Source organism: Trichomycterus rosablanca, chromosome 6 (assembly GCF_030014385.1).
Source record: "Trichomycterus rosablanca isolate fTriRos1 chromosome 6, fTriRos1.hap1, whole genome shotgun sequence".
NCBI classification, from domain to species: domain Eukaryota; kingdom Metazoa; phylum Chordata; class Actinopteri; order Siluriformes; family Trichomycteridae; genus Trichomycterus; species Trichomycterus rosablanca.
In genome coordinates this window covers 48096525-48113370 of record NC_085993.1, presented here as the reverse complement: position 1 = coordinate 48113370, position 16846 = coordinate 48096525, and the positions used below count along the sequence as shown (strand labels likewise).

General features: G+C 40.2%; 1 protein-coding gene across 1 annotated transcript; it reads left to right on the top strand.

Annotated features, from left to right (window-relative positions):
- The first annotated feature begins 7992 nt into the window (after window positions 1–7992).
- On the top strand, window positions 7993–16525 carry uhmk1 (U2AF homology motif (UHM) kinase 1). The gene is made up of 8 exons (XM_062997075.1): window positions 7993–8474; window positions 9847–10139; window positions 13214–13405; window positions 13708–13802; window positions 13892–13968; window positions 14056–14154; window positions 15201–15289; window positions 16269–16525. Exons 1-8 carry the CDS (start codon window positions 8180–8182, stop codon window positions 16413–16415), a joined length of 1287 nt encoding a protein of 428 aa, XP_062853145.1. The 5' UTR covers window positions 7993–8179; the 3' UTR covers window positions 16416–16525.
- Window positions 16526–16846: the final 321 nt, after the last annotated feature.

The window sequence follows — 16846 nt, the reverse complement described above, 5'->3', positions numbered from 1 at the left end:
AGTAATAACTACGAGAAGATTAGTGTTTCTGTGTCTGTGTTTAACACATTATGTTACGTTATTCCACACAAATGCAGATTCGTCTCATATTCACACTTTGATGACGTTTTACTGCACCGCTCAAGTCAAGCGCTAAACAAAACGGCTGTTCATTGTTAATTTGAAATTAATAAACAATTTTTTAAAAGAAACAACACGATGAGTTTAAAGTGAACGTTGAGTTTAAGGGTACACATTTCTCGACGAATGCCGTTGAGTTTCAAAGATTTTGAGTTTAGTGGGCGTTGAGTTACAAGGTACCAGTGTACTATGTTTAAGCAGTATACTTCTGCTAATAATAATTATACAAAATACACAAAAACCAAGTATTCATTCAATTATTCATTCAAATGCCACTTGAACCTGATCTTGGTGCCATTTCAAACAAAATGACTAATTTACATTCACAAAAATCTAAGGGACAAATTAAAGTAACTCGTCTACTGGTATGTTTTGTGAGACCCACAAAGATAAATAGAGAACATTCAAATTTACAACTACTACTTCTATTTACTTTTTGCATTTTGGAATGTTTTAACTTATAATATTAATCACATTTTAAAATAGTAAAACCAATATTTATAACCCATATTTATTACTTAATTACAAAAGGACAATTTACATGTTGTACCAGTGGTTACAGTTCGTTGCCACTTAATCTTTAATGCTAAATGGATACACCCTGACATGGTGCCAGTCAATAGAAGGGTACAGCACAGTCTGTTCATTAACAGTCACCTTAGTGGAAACGTCCACCTACTGGCATAACATTTTTATGCTTGGTGACTTGGACACCTAAAGGAAATGCTCACTGACACAATGAGGACATCACAAAATTCACAGAAAAAGGAGGAGAAAAATTTAAAATGTATAATGTAAAACCATGGACACCTTTAAGCTGTGAGGCACAAACACTGCCTGTATGGAACAGCAGCGCCCTTGACAAATGCAATGCAATAAAATACATCTAGAAGTATTATTGTACTAATACTATTTTAATGATGGTAATAGTAATAACAATTTACATTTTCAGCATTTAGCAGACGCCTTTATCCAAAGCGACTTACATTACAGTTACAGTATACAATCTGAGCAATTGAGGGTTAAGGACCTTGCTCAAGAGCCCAACAGCAGCAACCTGGCAGTGGTGTGGCTTGAACCAGCGATCTTCTGATTACTAGTCCAGTATCCTATCCACTAGGCTACGGCTTGATAATACTACTACAAATAATACTAATGCTAATACTACTACTACTAATAATAATAATAACAATATCTTGTAAAACAACCTTTAAGTAACCTTTAAGGCCTTTTATATTAAATTATTCCACTTTTAAAGACTTTTAAACTTTCAAATATGTTTTTAACATATCACAATGAATCACAGTGTAGCAAGAGAGTTCAATCACAACCACCCACATTCTCATCCATTAAGGAGCCACTACAGGACCACCACTGACCACATATTAGTTAGAAAGTACACTCTGAACCCAGCAGTGATACTAATATGGTAGTGACATGGTAGTGATGGTATGAGTGTACAAGGTGCAGCAGTTTTGCAGGGAGTTTTATTCACTGTTTGCACTGCTTACTTCACTTAACCTTAACACACCTAACATGTTGGTACACCTTGTACATGTAGAGAGTCCATAGATTGGCTTTTCTTTGTACAGTGTTAATCCTCTGTCACATTTCAAAACAATTGGTCATTTGTAATATCAGTCAAATAACATCTGGTGATTCTTCATGTTGATAACATCTGGTTAATTGTGGCCCATACAATAAAAATACATGGCGGAGAAGGTTTGTTTGTTTGTTTGTTAGGATTTTAACGTCATGTTTTACACTTTGGTTACATTCATGACAGGAACGGTAGTTACTCATTACACAAGATTCATCAGTTCACAAGGTTATATCAAACAAAGTCTCAGACAATTTTGTATCTCCAATTCACCTCACTTGCACGTCTTAGGACTGTGGGAGGAAACCCACGCGGACACAGGGAGAACATGTAAACTTTAAACAGAAAGGACCCGGACCGCCCCACCTGGGGATCAAACCCAGGACCAGGTCCTTCCTGTGTGGAGTTTGCATGTTCTCACTGTGTCTGAGTGGGTTTACTCCGGGTGCTCCGGTTTCCCCCCACAGTCCAAAGACATCCAAGTGAGGTGGAGACACTAAACTGTCCATGACGGTGTTCGATATAACCTGATGAGTCTTGTGTAATGAGTAACTACCGTTCCTGTCATGAATGTAACCAAAGTGCAAATCATGACGTTAAAATCCTAATAAACAAACAAACAATTTATTTTTACTAACACTCCAGAGTCTGTCCTCACCCAGAAACAATGAGCGCAAAGCATGAGCACACCCTGGATAGGCTTGTCAATCCATTGCGTAGTGACACACTCTCACACTGTCAGTCACTTTCACACACCTAGAGGCTATGTAGCGCAGCTCAGTCAGCTTTTGCGTGTTTTAGGTAGATGGGAGGAACAAATGTGAAACTTCTCAAAGACAGATTATCCAACCCAGAAACTTGTCAATTCACTCTACAAGCTATACATAAGATATATATATATATACAGTGTATCACAAAAGTGAGTACACCCCTCACATTTCTGCAAATATTTCATTATATCTTTTCATGGGACAACACTATAGACATGAAACTTGGATATAACTTAGAGTAGTCAGTGTACAGCTTGTATAGCAGTGTAGATTTACTGTCTTCTGAAAATAATTCAACACACAGCCATTAATGTCTAAATAGCTGGCAACATAAGTGAGTACACCCCACAGTGAACATGTCCAAATTGTGCCCAAATGTGTCGTTGTCCCTCCCTGGTGTCATGTGTCAAGGTCCCAGGTGTAAATGGGGAGCAGGGCTGTTAAATTTGGTGTTTTGGGTACAATTCTCTCATACTGGCCACTGGATATTCAACATGGCACCTCATGGCAAAGAACTCTCTGAGGATGTGAGAAATAGAATTGTTGCTCTCCACAAAGATGGCCTGGGCTATAAGAAGATTGCTAACACCCTGAAACTGAGCTACAGCATGGTGGCCAAGGTCATACAGCGGTTTTCCAGGACAGGTTCCACTCGGAACAGGCTTCGCCAGGGTCGACCAAAGAAGTTGAGTCCACGTGTTCGGCGTCATATCCAGAGGTTGGCTTTAAAAAATAGACACATGAGTGCTGCCAGCATTGCTGCAGAGGTTGAAGATGTGGGAGGTCAGCCTGTCAGTGCTCAGACCATACGCCGCACACTGCATCAACTCGGTCTGCATGGTCGTCATCCCAGAAGGAAGCTGACGCACAAGAAAGCCCGCAAACAGTTTGCTGAAGACAAGCAGTCCAAGAACATGGATTACTGGAATGCCCTGTGGTCTGACGATGTATATATATATATACGTATATACAGTGTATCACAAAAGTGAGTACACCCCTCACATTTCTGCAAATATTTTATTATATCTTTTCATGGGACAACACTATAGAAATAAAACTTGGATATAACTTAGAGTAGTCAGTGTACAGCTTGTATAGCAGTGTAGATTTACTGTCTTCTGAAAATAACTCAACACACAGCCATTAATGTCTAAATGGCTGGCAACATAAGTGAGTACACCCCACAGTGAACATGTCCAAATTGTGCCCAAAGTGTCAATATTTTGTGTGACCACCATTATTATCCAGCACTGCCTTAACCCTCCTGGGCATGGAATTTACCAGAGCTGCACAGGTTGCTACTGGAATCCTCTTCCACTCCTCCATGATGACATCACGGAGCTGGTGGATGTTAGACACCTTGAACTCCTCCACCTTCCACTTGAGGATGCGCCACAGGTGCTCAATTGGGTTTAGTCCATCACCTTTACCTTCAGCTTCCTCAGCAAGGCAGTTGTCATCTTGGAGGTTGTGTTTGGGGTCGTTATCCTGTTGGAAAACTGCCATGAGGCCCAGTTTTCGAAGGGAGGGGATCATGCTCTGTTTCAGAATGTCACAGTACATGTTGGAATTCATGTTTCCCTCAATGAACTGCAGCTCCCCAGTGCCAGCAACACTCATGCAGCCCAAGACCATGATGCTACCACCACCATGCTTGACTGTAGGCAAGATACAGTTGTCTTGGTACTTCTCACCAGGGCGCCGCCACACATGCTGGACACCATCTGAGCCAAACAAGTTTATCTTGGTCTCGTCAGACCACAGGGCATTCCAGTAATCCATGTTCTTGGACTGCTTGTCTTCAGCAAACTGTTTGCGGGCTTTCTTGTGCGTCAGCTTCCTTCTGGGATGACGACCATGCAGACCGAGTTGATGCAGTGTGCAGCGTATGGTCTGAGCACTGACAGGCTGACCTCCCATGTCTTCAACCTCTGCAGCAATGCTGGCAGCACTCATGTGTCTATTTTTTAAAGCCAACCTCTGGATATGACGCCGAACACGTGGACTCAACTTCTTTGGTCGACCCTGGCGAAGCCTGTTCCGAGTGGAACCTGTCCTGGAAAACCGCTGTATGACCTTGGCCACCATGCTGTAGCTCAGTTTCAGGGTGTTAGCAATCTTCTTATAGCCCAGGCCATCTTTGTGGAGAGCAACAATACTATTTCTCACATCCTCAGAGAGTTCTTTGCCATGAGGTGCCATGTTGAATATCCAGTGGCCAGTATGACAGAATTGTACCCAAAACACCAAATTTAACAGCCCTGCTCCCCATTTACACCTGGGACCTTGACACATGACACCAGGGAGGGACAACGACACATTTGGGCACAATTTGGACATGTTCACTGTGGGGTGTACTCACTTATGTTGCCAGCTATTTAGACATTAATGGCTGTGTGTTGAGTTATTTTCAGAAGACAGTAAATCTACACTGCTATACAAGCTGTACACTGACTACTCTAAGTTATATCCAAGTTTCATGTCTATAGTGTTGTCCCATGAAAAGATAAAATGAAATATTTGCAGAAATGTGAGGGGTGTACTCACTTTTGTGATACACTGTATATACTCCAAAATTGGCATCTTAACGTTTGATAGAAATGTGTTGTTGTCACACAGAAAAAAAACTTGAGCAGGGACTTATTTATTGTATGGCAGTCTCTAGGCCCAGTAAAGCTTGCTTAACTGTGGACAGTGTCACAGCTTCTTAATTGTAGCAACCCTGTATGTGGTAGTGTATTAGTCGCATCCTTCAGAACCAAAACAAAACTGGTTCCCATGGAGAGTTTTTTAGACAGCTTATGTTGAGGAGATAAATTGGAAGAGAGCCTGGTTGTTGCCGCAAAAGTTTTGTAAGCCTAATAAAGCTAAGGATATTCATTAAAAAGATATACCCAGTTAATTCAGTTATTTCCAACTTTGTTGATGTTGATAGCTCTGGTACTTCTGTGGAGATGTTGAAGAAACCATTATTCATTTAGTTTTTTCAATGCAAGATTTTATTAGTGCTATACCACAATCCAGTAGACTCAGGAAGAGCTTTTTCCCTGAGACTGTAACCCTGCTTAACTCTTCCACACCACTTTAAAAGTATAACTGCACTTTGGATTGTATTGAACTCTGTACTATTCACAGTGTACCATTTTATCTGTGTATACAATCAGTATTTGCAAATTTGCATGTCACTATTGCACTATTTACACCAGGACAGGCAATAATGTATATATTGTATGTATGTGCTATACTTTTTATACTTTATTTATTCTCATTCATTACCTATTCATTTAGCCACTTTTGTTTACTTTTCATCACTCTGTAATCATATACTAGTCTATACACTGTACAGTCAGCATTATGTTTAATATTATTTAATGTGTGTCTCCTCATTTCACTTATCTGGTCACCTTGGCACTTTAACTGTATTATATTTAAATAATCTCTATCTTGCACCTCTGGTTAGATGCTACTGCATTTCATTTGCTCTGTTCTTGTACTCTGCACAATGACAATAAAGTTGAATCTAATCTAATTTAATATTTTGATACTTGGTTTAATAATAGTATGTGCTGTTTTGTTGTCTTTGTTGCTTGTTGTGTATTATTGTATCCATTTACATTACATTTTCAGCATATAGCAGACGCCTTTATCCAAAGCAACTTACAGTAGTGTGATAGTATACAGTCTGAGCAAATGAGGGTTAAGGGCCTTGCTCAAGGGCTCAAGAGCAGCAACCTGGCAGTGGTGGGGCTTGAACCAGTGACCTTTTGATTACTCGTCCAGTACCTTAACCGCTAACTGTTTCTTTGTTCATTGTTGATTTGAAAATCAATTAATAAATAAATAAAAGAAAAAATATTAAAATGTAAAAAATGGTTGTGGTAGTGGGTGGTGTGGTGGCTCGGTGGGTAGCCCCTTGCTAAATGTAAGGTTCAAGAATTCAAGAGAGTTAAAGAGAATTCAGGAGAGGCTTTATGGTCATTTTAGCTCTTTACAAGTACATATTGAAATGAAACAACGTTCCTCCAGGACCAGGGTGCAACACAGAACAAAAAATGCAAAACAGTACAGTACAGATAAACAACAATACAATAAATACAAAAGTAAATGAGTAAATGATAAGTGAGGTAAAAGACATATTGTGATATACAGTTAGCAGCAGCGTAGGGTTTTTATAGCAGCAGATATAAAACGAGTAAGGTGCAAAAATGCAATATTGTGCAAATTGCAATATTGTGCATAGATGCAAGTAATACAGTCACTAAGTAGTTATATGATCCAGTGATCAAGACTGTGTTGGTTGTATGCATGTGTGGGTGTGAGTGTGTGTATGATCGTATGAGTATACACTGATCAGCTATAACATTAAAACCACCTCCTTGTTTCTACACTCACTGTCTATTTTATCAGCTCCACTTACCATATAGAAGCACTTTGTAGTTCTACAATTACTGACTGTAGTCCATCTATTTCTCTACATACTTGTTTAGTCCCCTTTCATGCTGTTCTTCAATGGTCAGGACCCCCACAGGACCACTACAGAGCAGGTATTATTTAGGTGGTGGATGATTCTCAGCACTGCAGTGACACTGACATGGTGGTGGTGTGTTAATGTGTGTTGTGCTGGTATGAGTAGATCAGACACAGCTATGTTGATGGAGCTTTCAAACACCTCACTGTCACTGCTGGACTGAGAATAGTCCACCAACCAAAAACATCTAGCCAACAGCACCCCATGGGCAGCGTCCTGTGACCACAGATGAAGGTCTAGAAGATGACCAACTCAAACAGCAGCAATAGATGAGCGATCGTCTCTGACTTTACATCTACAAGGTGGAACAACTAGGTAGGAGTGTCTAATAGAGTGGACAGTGAGTGGACGGTATTTAAAAACTCCAGCAGCGCTGCTGTGTCTGATCCACTCATACCAGCACAACACACACTAACACACCACCACCATGTCAGTGTCACTGCAGTGCTGAGAATTATCCACCACCTAAATAATACCTGCTCTGTGGAGGTCCTGTACAGTCAGTAATTGTAGAACTACAAAGTGCTTCTATATGGTAAGTGGAGCTGATAAAATAGACAGTGAGTGTAGAAACAAGGAGGTGGTTTTAATGTTATGGCTGATCGGTGTATATGTGTGTGTGTATAATTAAGCATGACTAGGCATGACAACTTAAACGCAATATTGGGTAGAAGTTGTGTTTGCTGTGGATTTTATTTAGTTTTTAAGTAACTATTTACCAGAAAACCAACCACAACGAACGAGATTCGATAAACACCCACAGGGAAGAAAAAAAAGGTAGTCCATAAAATGACGTCATATCCGGAAGTATGGCGACCAAAACAATGAAGAGAATTGTAGAATTACAAACTGCAAAAAACATTTGTACTACAGCTTTGTTCAATTAAAAACTAATATAGTGTAGAATTGTTATATTTGGATTGTAAAACGTATGGTACAAAAGACCAAAAACCTTCCGTGGCTTAGCACGCGTGTTTTATTTACCTTCTGCGACATTGTTTATATCGAAAGCTATGCTAAGCTAAGCTAAGCTAACCCAACAGGTTGCTAATGAACACATCCGCTGTTATTCTCCTCTAAATGGAAGCTCGTGAAGTCATTATGCAACACCTAACAACACCAGATGTACGTTAATCACTTAGTGGAGTTCAGGGAGTAAACATGTCCAGTCCCAATGCTAACAACACTCCTGTAATGACAGTAGCAGCAGCTTCATCTGGGACCCTGGAGAAAATGGACCAGGTGATGCAGCCGGTCCTGTTTGAGATCTTTGGGGAGATCTGGAAGGTGCAGGCTCGTTTAGGACAGGGAGGATCAGCCTCTGTGTACAAAGTGAGTTCTGCCAGATCCAGTTCTGCTGCTGTCAAAGAGTTCCTGCTGGATGCACAAGGTGGAGATTATGGGTTTCTCAAAGAGAGATCAGTGCTGGAGGACATCCAGGGTCACAAAAATATAGGTAACTTAACACCTCAATTTCACTTTAATGCTTTAATGTGAGTTATTTTACATGCACAGGGTCATTTAGGTAAACTAAAGTTTACTCTGGGACAGTGGTAGCCTAGTGGTTAGAGCTTTAGGCTATCGATTGAGAGGTTGAGAGTTCGAATCCCAGCTCTGCCATGCAGTCACTGTTGGGCCCTTGAGCAAGGCCATTAACTCTCAGCTTCAGGGGTGCCTTACAAGTGCTTACCCTGTGCTCTGAACACGAGTATATGTATAAATGACAAATAAAGACATTCTATTTTAAAGTGGTTATTTGGGATCATAGGTACAGTATTTATTTTTAGTTTGTTGTTTATTCAGTTATTCATACATTCATTCATCCTCAGAATTTGGTGGGTCTAAAGCAGAGTGCCAATCCATTGCAGCTCATCACACACTCAGTTATTTATTTACTTGGGCGGAACAGTGACTCAGTGGGTAGCACTGTCGTCTCACAGCAAGAAGGTCCTGGGTTCGATCCCCAGGTGGGGCGGTCCGGGTTCTTTCTGTGCGAAGTTTGCATGTTCTCCCCGGGTCTGCTTGGGTTTCCTCCGGGAGCTCCGGTTTCCTCCCACAGTTCAAAGACGTGCAAGTGAGGTGAATTGGAGATACAAAATTGTCCATGACTGGGTTTGATATTAAACTTGTGAACTGATGAATCTTGTGTAACCAGTAACTACCTGTCCTGTCATGAATGTAACCCAAGTGTGTTAAATCATAATAAATAAATAAATTAATGCATTCATTTACTTGCAGGGAAGGTAATTCAAAAAATTTAGAGAAGGTAATTCTACTGCATATTTTTGGAAAATGGCAAGAAACTAGATACATATAGAATGTACCAGGTTTGACTGGAGCTGAGAGTTAAATCCAGATCCTCAGAATCCATTCTGTGCCAACATGCCACCCCCACATGCATTTTTCCTTTTATGTAAATCTAATTATAGCTGTTGGGAAAGACATAGATATTGTAGTACTAATGAATGCAAAGATCTGATACAGAGTACTGGTGTAAATGCTGATACTGGTCCAAAACACTGGATTGATTACATGAAATATTTTTAATGAATCCACTGACATTTCTTCTTTAAGAAAATGCATTAACATGCTTTTACAAGCTGTATGTAGCTCCAGTTTTTAATATACAAATTAAAGTGATTTTATCTAAAAAGAAATGTAAACAGATGTATTTCTACAAAAATGTACTTTATTTTCTTTTTACAGTGATAAAAAATAACATATACTTTGATAGAGGATTTTTGACAATCACACACCCTAGTTTTAACACATAAAATGATGCATAACATGAATTTAATATCCATCACTGTTTTACTGTTGATCTGCAGTGACGCTGTATGGCGTATTTACCAATCACAACCCGCTGGGCATAGCAACACGCTGCCTGCTGCTGGAGCTTTTGGATGTGAGTGTGTCGGAGTTGCTGGTGAGAGGAAGCAGCCAAGGCCACTCCATGTGGCTGATCCAGCACTGTGCCCGTGACATCTTGGAGGCGCTGTGTTTCCTGCACCGAGAGGGATACGTGCACGCTGATCTCAAGCCTCGCAATATTCTTTGGAGCCCAGATGACGAGTGTTTTAAGCTTATTGATTTTGGTCTTAGCTTTAAAGATGGACACCAGGTGAGAACAATACTTTTTTGTGATATAAAAGGTTGGTGTATATGGAAACTTTGCAGGACATGAGTAGGTGCAGGATGGTGTCTTACAGGCCTTTATTTTATCTTCCTTAATAAGTGTTAAAACTGCCCTGTCTGACCAGTGCAAATAAACAGAAATTCAGCTTTCCAGCTTTTAAACACTTTATTTAGTTTATTAAATTTATTTTTGGTATTAAATATGAGCCTTTCAGAAATCATAAGCACATTATTGCCTGACAGTAGTGTAGGAGAAAAAAAACAGTTCAACATACAGCGATCAGCCATAACATTAAAACCACCTCCTTGTTTCTACACTCTCTGTCCATTTGATCAGCTCCACTTACCATATAGAAGCACTTTGTAGTTCTACAATTACTGACTGTAGTCCATCTGTTTCTCTGCATGCTTTGTTCGCCCCCTTTCATGCTGTTCTTTAATGGTCAGGACTCTCCCAGGACCACCACAGAGCAGGTATTATTTGGGTGTTGGATCATTCTCAGCACTGCAGTGACACTGACATGGTGGTGGTGTGTTAGTGTGTGTTGTGCTGGTATGAGTGGATCAGACACAGCAGCGCTGCTGGAGTTTTTAAACACCTCACTGTCACTGCTGGACTGAGAATAGTCCACCAACCAAAAACATCCAGTCAACAGCACCCTGTGGGCAACGTCCTGTGACCACTGATGAAGGTCCAGAAGATGACCAACTCAAACAGCAGCAATAGATGAGCGATCGTCTCTGACTTTACATCTACAAGTTGGACCAACTAGGAGTGTCTAATAGAGTGGACAGTGAGTGGACATGGTATTTAGAAACTCCAGCAGCGCTGCTGTGTCTGATCCACTCATACCAGTACAACACACACTAACACACCACCACCATGTCAGTGTCACTGCAGTGCTGAGAATGATCCACCACCTAAATAATACCTGCTCTGTGGTGGTCCTGTGAGCATGAAAGGGGGCTAACAAAGCATGCAGAGAAACAGATGGACAACAGTCAGTAATTGTAGAACTACAAAGTGCTTCTATATGGTAAGTGGAGCTGATAAAATGGACAGTGAGTGTAGAAACAAGGAGGTGGTTTTAATGTTATGGCTGATAAGCAATGCAACAACAAGAGCGGTCGAGCAGCTCAGATAGTTATTAGTGGAACTGTAGCATGCAAAATTAATTATTAGGAAAAAAAATGTCATTGACCAGAGCTGTTTAGTTACGTAGGTGGTGTTTGGCTTGGCAAATGACCTGTAGCGATTAAAAAAAAAAAAGCTTGGAGTAAATCTTTAACTGCAAAACAATTAAACATGCTTATAATAGAGGTAAAAGAAATGTCTACAGAATTAGTTTGGTGATCTCTGTGTTAATGCACTATTTCTTTTTTTTTTTACCAAGAAAGAAAGTCAGCTTGCTTCCCAGATGATTTTTTCTTTAACATTTGCTTCCTGCTAAGTTTTGCATTAACTATAAAGCCATAAATGCCGTGACTTGAAAATGTCTTATCTTTATTATGATCTTCTAAACCTTTAGAGTCAAACCTAAATGCTGATGCAGACTTACTGCTGATCTTTAGAATCTCTTGGGCCTCAGTTGGTGGTTCTTTCACTTGCTTATCACGAAGTACGGAAGTCCTCTGGAGGACACGAGGAATAAAAACTTTATTGTTGGTTTAAAGTAGAGCTTACTGGAGATAATTCTTTTACTTTTTTCTAAAACATGTTATTGTGTAACACTTTATTGTTTATTCTTTTGTGCATTTAATTATTTTACCTAAATGTCATTTATTTATTTATTTATTAGGATTTTAACGTCATGTTTTACACACCTTGGTTACATTCATGACAGAAATGGTAGTTAATCGTTACACAAGATTCATCAGTTCAAGTTTAATATCAAACACAGTCATGGACAATTTTGTATCTTCACAGTAACGACCGTTTCTGTCATGAATGTAACCAAAGTGTAAAACATGACATAAAATTCCTAATAAATAAATAAATAAATTATAATAATACTAATGCATATTTTGTTAGTGTGCATTTAATAAGACAGGACCAGCAAAAACAGCCCAGTTTGAACTTTTTTCACACTGCCTTCCTTCCTAGTTTGTCTTACAGAGTAACAGAGAAAAAAACATTTAGGTCTCAGGTGGTTATTAGCTGCGAGACACAATCCTCTGGCTTTTGTGTCCCAAAAGTATGTTGACACCCCTTCAAATAATTCAGTTCAGGTGTTTCAACCGCTCCTTTGCTAACATGTAAAAAGCAGTTATTGAACTAAAGAAAACAAGATTATAAGTTTTAAACTGGAAATACCATGTTTTGTTTCAGCATTACTTTGCCCCTGTGTACAAAGCAAGGTGTATTAAGACAGGGTTTAAATGATGAAGCTTTGTGTGGAAGAAATTGTGTGTCCTCCACCCCACACCTTTAGAGCGATCTGGAACATGAATTTTGAGCCAGACCTGGTCCAAATTAGTGCCTGACCTTTTGCAACGATTTTTTATCTTGCTGAGTGCCTTCTCAGAGGAGTGCAGGCTGTTATACTATATCAATGCCCCTGTTTTTTTAAATGAGACGTCCAACGATCACATGGTAAGGTGTCCACATACTTTTGGCCATGTGATGTTTTCATACTGACCAACAACCGTCTATCCATGTCGACCACAACTTGGAATACAATAAAAACCATATTAATTAGCATCAGAATGTATATTTTAACATGGTTCTATTCCTTCTGCACCCTTTGGAAAGATAGTCAGGCTTTGGCAAAATAATTGAAGCATGTCTCATTTTATCATAGTAGTTATTATTAAAATACGACTCTGCCTACAAGTATTATAGGTATATATTAGAATAATAAATCACACAAGAGTGATAGATTGAACTACAGAACTACACTGAAAGTGCAGTTAACTTGCATATTCTTTTTTTTATTATTTAGGTGTTGTTTGAATAAAAAAGTCTTATGATAAAAGTCTTATGAAGGTCTCACACAATACTCTGCTCTTAACTTGGTTGGTAACAACATTTAAATGATCATTTTGTTCTGGTTGTTGCAGGATGTTAAGTACATCCAGACAGATGGCTACAGAGCCCCTGAGGCTGAAGTGCAAAACGCACTGGCTCAGGCCGGACAGGAGGGAGACTCCTGCTGCACCGCTGCTGTCGACATGTGGAGTCTGGGGATCATTCTGCTGGAAATGTTCTCAGGAATCAAACTGAAAGAAACTGTCAAGTCTCAGGAATGGAAGGTCAGTATTTTCTGAGTGTGTTGCAGATACATTATCTAAAATTGTTTATGTTTACAAGATACAATGAAGTTGTGCAGCCAGAACATTAAATGTTTGTTCTTTGTTCTTTTGTCAGTTAAATAAAAGTTTTAGAGAGATTTAACAAATCACAGACTTGTGGTATTAACTGCATTGTACACAATCTCCCAGCTTCAGACAAAATACATGTGGAGAAAATGAATGCCTGTTGTAGGTACTAGCACCATCTCCAAATTAACAAGCAGTAAACATCTCTACATTTTTAACATTTTCTTCTTTTGCAGGACAACAGTGCTGCAATAGTAGATCATATCTTTTCAAGTAATTCAGTGGTATATCCTGCTATCCCAGTTTACCACCTGAGAGATCTTATCAAAAGGTATAAACCTTTCAAAACATTTGAAACCTACAAATAGCCTAAAGGTTCATGCGATTCACGTTTTTACACCTGAGTCTTTCTCGTTTTAGCATGCTTTACCACAACCCGAATCGCAGAAGCACAGCTGAAGCAGCGCTGACCAGTCCCTTCTTCAGTATTCCTTTTGGTATGTCAGTAATTCATCAGTACCGCAGTAACACATCATCCAGAAACTCAGAAAATGAAACTTGACCTAAACACTGTTTGTTCTCAGCACCTCATATCGAAGACTTGGTTCTGTTACCTACACCCGTCCTTAGACTGCTCAACGTGATTGATGACAGTCATTTACGCAACGATGATGAGTATGAGGGTGAGTTGCATCTAAGTTGCATGTGTATGTGTGTATATTTACTCAGTTTCCAACAGAAATATTAACACCCCCCCCCCCTACATCAGACAAGAATGGGACAACATTCCTCTCCCAAAACCTCAGCAATTGGTCTCTTAATTTCCCAGACATTTACAGAGTGTTGTTTAAAGAAGGAGGGATGCTACATAATAGTTTTGAGATGTGTTGCTGCCATCAAGTTCTGAATGAGATAATAATTTTCATGAAATGTGATATCTGATATGTGTGCTATGTTTTATTGTGAATAAAATATCGGTCTATGCGATTTGCAAATCATTCTGTTTTTATTTACATGAATTTACATTTTGGGCGGCACGGTGGCTGAGTGGGTAGCACTGTCGTCTCACAGCAAGAAGGTCCTGGGTTCGATTCCCAGGTGGAGCGATCCGGGTCCTGTGCTGAGTTTACTTGTTCTCCCCCGTGTCTGTCTACATCCCCTGTATGCAGTTGTAGCCTAGCGGTTAAGGTACTGGACTAGTAACCAAAAGGTTGCCAGTTCAAGCCCCACCACTGCCAGGTTGCCACTGTTGGGCCCTTGAGCAAGACCCTTAACCCTCAATTGCTCAGACTGTATACTGTCACAATACTGTAAGTCGCTTTGGATAAAAGCTTCTGCTAAATGCCGAAAATGTAAATGTAAATGTGTCTGCGTGGGTTTCCTCCGGGAGATCCGGTTTCCTCCCACAGTCCAAAGACGTGCAATTGGATATACTAAATTGTCCATGACTGTGTTTGACATAAAAAAATTGGTGAATCTTGTGAGAACTGACAGCCTGTCCAGTCATGAATGTAATTAAAGTGTGTAAAAACATGACGTTAAAATCCTAATGAATAAATAATAAATATTTACATTTTACACAGGGTCCCAACTTTTTTGGAATTGGGGTTGTATATAAAATACATGTATAGATATAATGGCAGAAATGTGATGATGTTTGTTTGTGTACTATGTTTCCAAATATATTGGTTAGCCAGTTGAAATACGTCTTTCCTTTTTTTTTTAACAGACATAATAGAAGACATGAGAGAAGAATGTCAGAAATATGGATCAGTTTTATCTCTGCTGATTCCTAAAGAAAACCCTGGTAAAGGCCAGGTAAGTCTTCTGCTATTAGTATCTCACAATGCAAAAATATTTGTACTTTTTTCTTTCGGTTGCTTACTTATTAGGCGTCACCACAGCGGACAAAATCCTTTTTTAATGCATTTTCTTCCCATATAGCGCATTCAATTTGTCTTCCACTGCTGAGGGATACCCGATTGTATCCGAGGAGAGCACGTCGCTGCTCACACCTCTTCCGACACCTGTACAGCCCTCCTCTTCTGTGCATTCTGCACAGGCGTCTCTTCTGCCAATCAGGGTCTTTACACAGCATATGAAGATCCCACCCACACATAGTGTGGTCCCAACCCCTAGCAGATACGATGGCCGATTAGTATCTGCTGCTGACACTGCCAATTATGCCCGCCAGATGGCGCCCAGCCGACCGGTGGCAACGGCGAGTTTTGAACCGAGGAGTTCCGAATCTCAGGCTGGTGTGCTAGCGGAATATCCCGCTGCGCCACCTGGGCGTCCTGGATGCCCTTTTTTTAACGCAGACCTCCTTATTCTTCCAGGTTTGGGGCCGGCACTGAGAGCACTAATGGCTAAGCTGTTCGGCCACACCCTCAGACGCTGACGATCATGTCTGTAGCATCGATGAGTTTCTAACCCTGGATCTAAGCAGTAGTGGGCTAGCGTGTTTTACCGCTGTGCCACACAAGAGCAAATGACAATGCTAAAATGACGTTGTTTAATATGCATCACTGCTTAATGCAATTTTTAAGGGCAGCACAGTGGCTCGGTAGGTAGCACTGTTGCCTTAAAGCAAGAAGGTCCTGGGTTCGATTCCCAGATGGTTCTTTCTGTGCGGAGTTCGTATGTTCTCCGCATGTCTGTGTGGGTTTCCTCCGGGAGCTCTGGTTTCATCCCACAGGCTTGGAGATACAAAATTGTCCATGACTTTTTTTTTATTTTAAACATCTGTCTAGTTTATTGATTGGGTTTAAGTGCTGAAGTGCCACTCTGCTTGTAGGTCTTCGTCGAGTATGCAAACGCTGGAGACTCCAAAGAAGCTCAGAGGCTGCTGACAGGACGAACTTTCGATGGCAAGTTTGTGGTGGCAACCTTCTACCCACTGAGTGCCTATAAGAGAGGTTACCTGTATCAAACCGTGCAGTAAAGGACTTCACGTCCTTAAACACACATAGACAGAACATCTGTTTCACTGGCTTAGCTTTAACTACGTGTTTAAGTGCTTAAACTGAACAAGATAAAACTAAACAGAAGGCACATGTGGATGCATTGTAAATAGTTAGCGTCTGTCATCTTCCAGAAATGAGTGCTCAGCTGGTAGCTTGCTTACATCAGAGCTTTCCAACAAACTGCCTGCAACAAATCAGCAGCTAGTTCGGTTTGTTTGGGGTTGTGAGTGGTGCTGTTAAAGAAATGATTCACTGAGGTTCTGAAAGGACCGGGTCCTCGCCAGCTTTCCGAACAAATCACACAATTACACTACACAGTTCTACACTAACTGGCCAAATATATGTGGACACCATGGGTGTGTTCGAAAACCTAGTGACCTCTCTACATAGATGCATTTTACGTCATCCT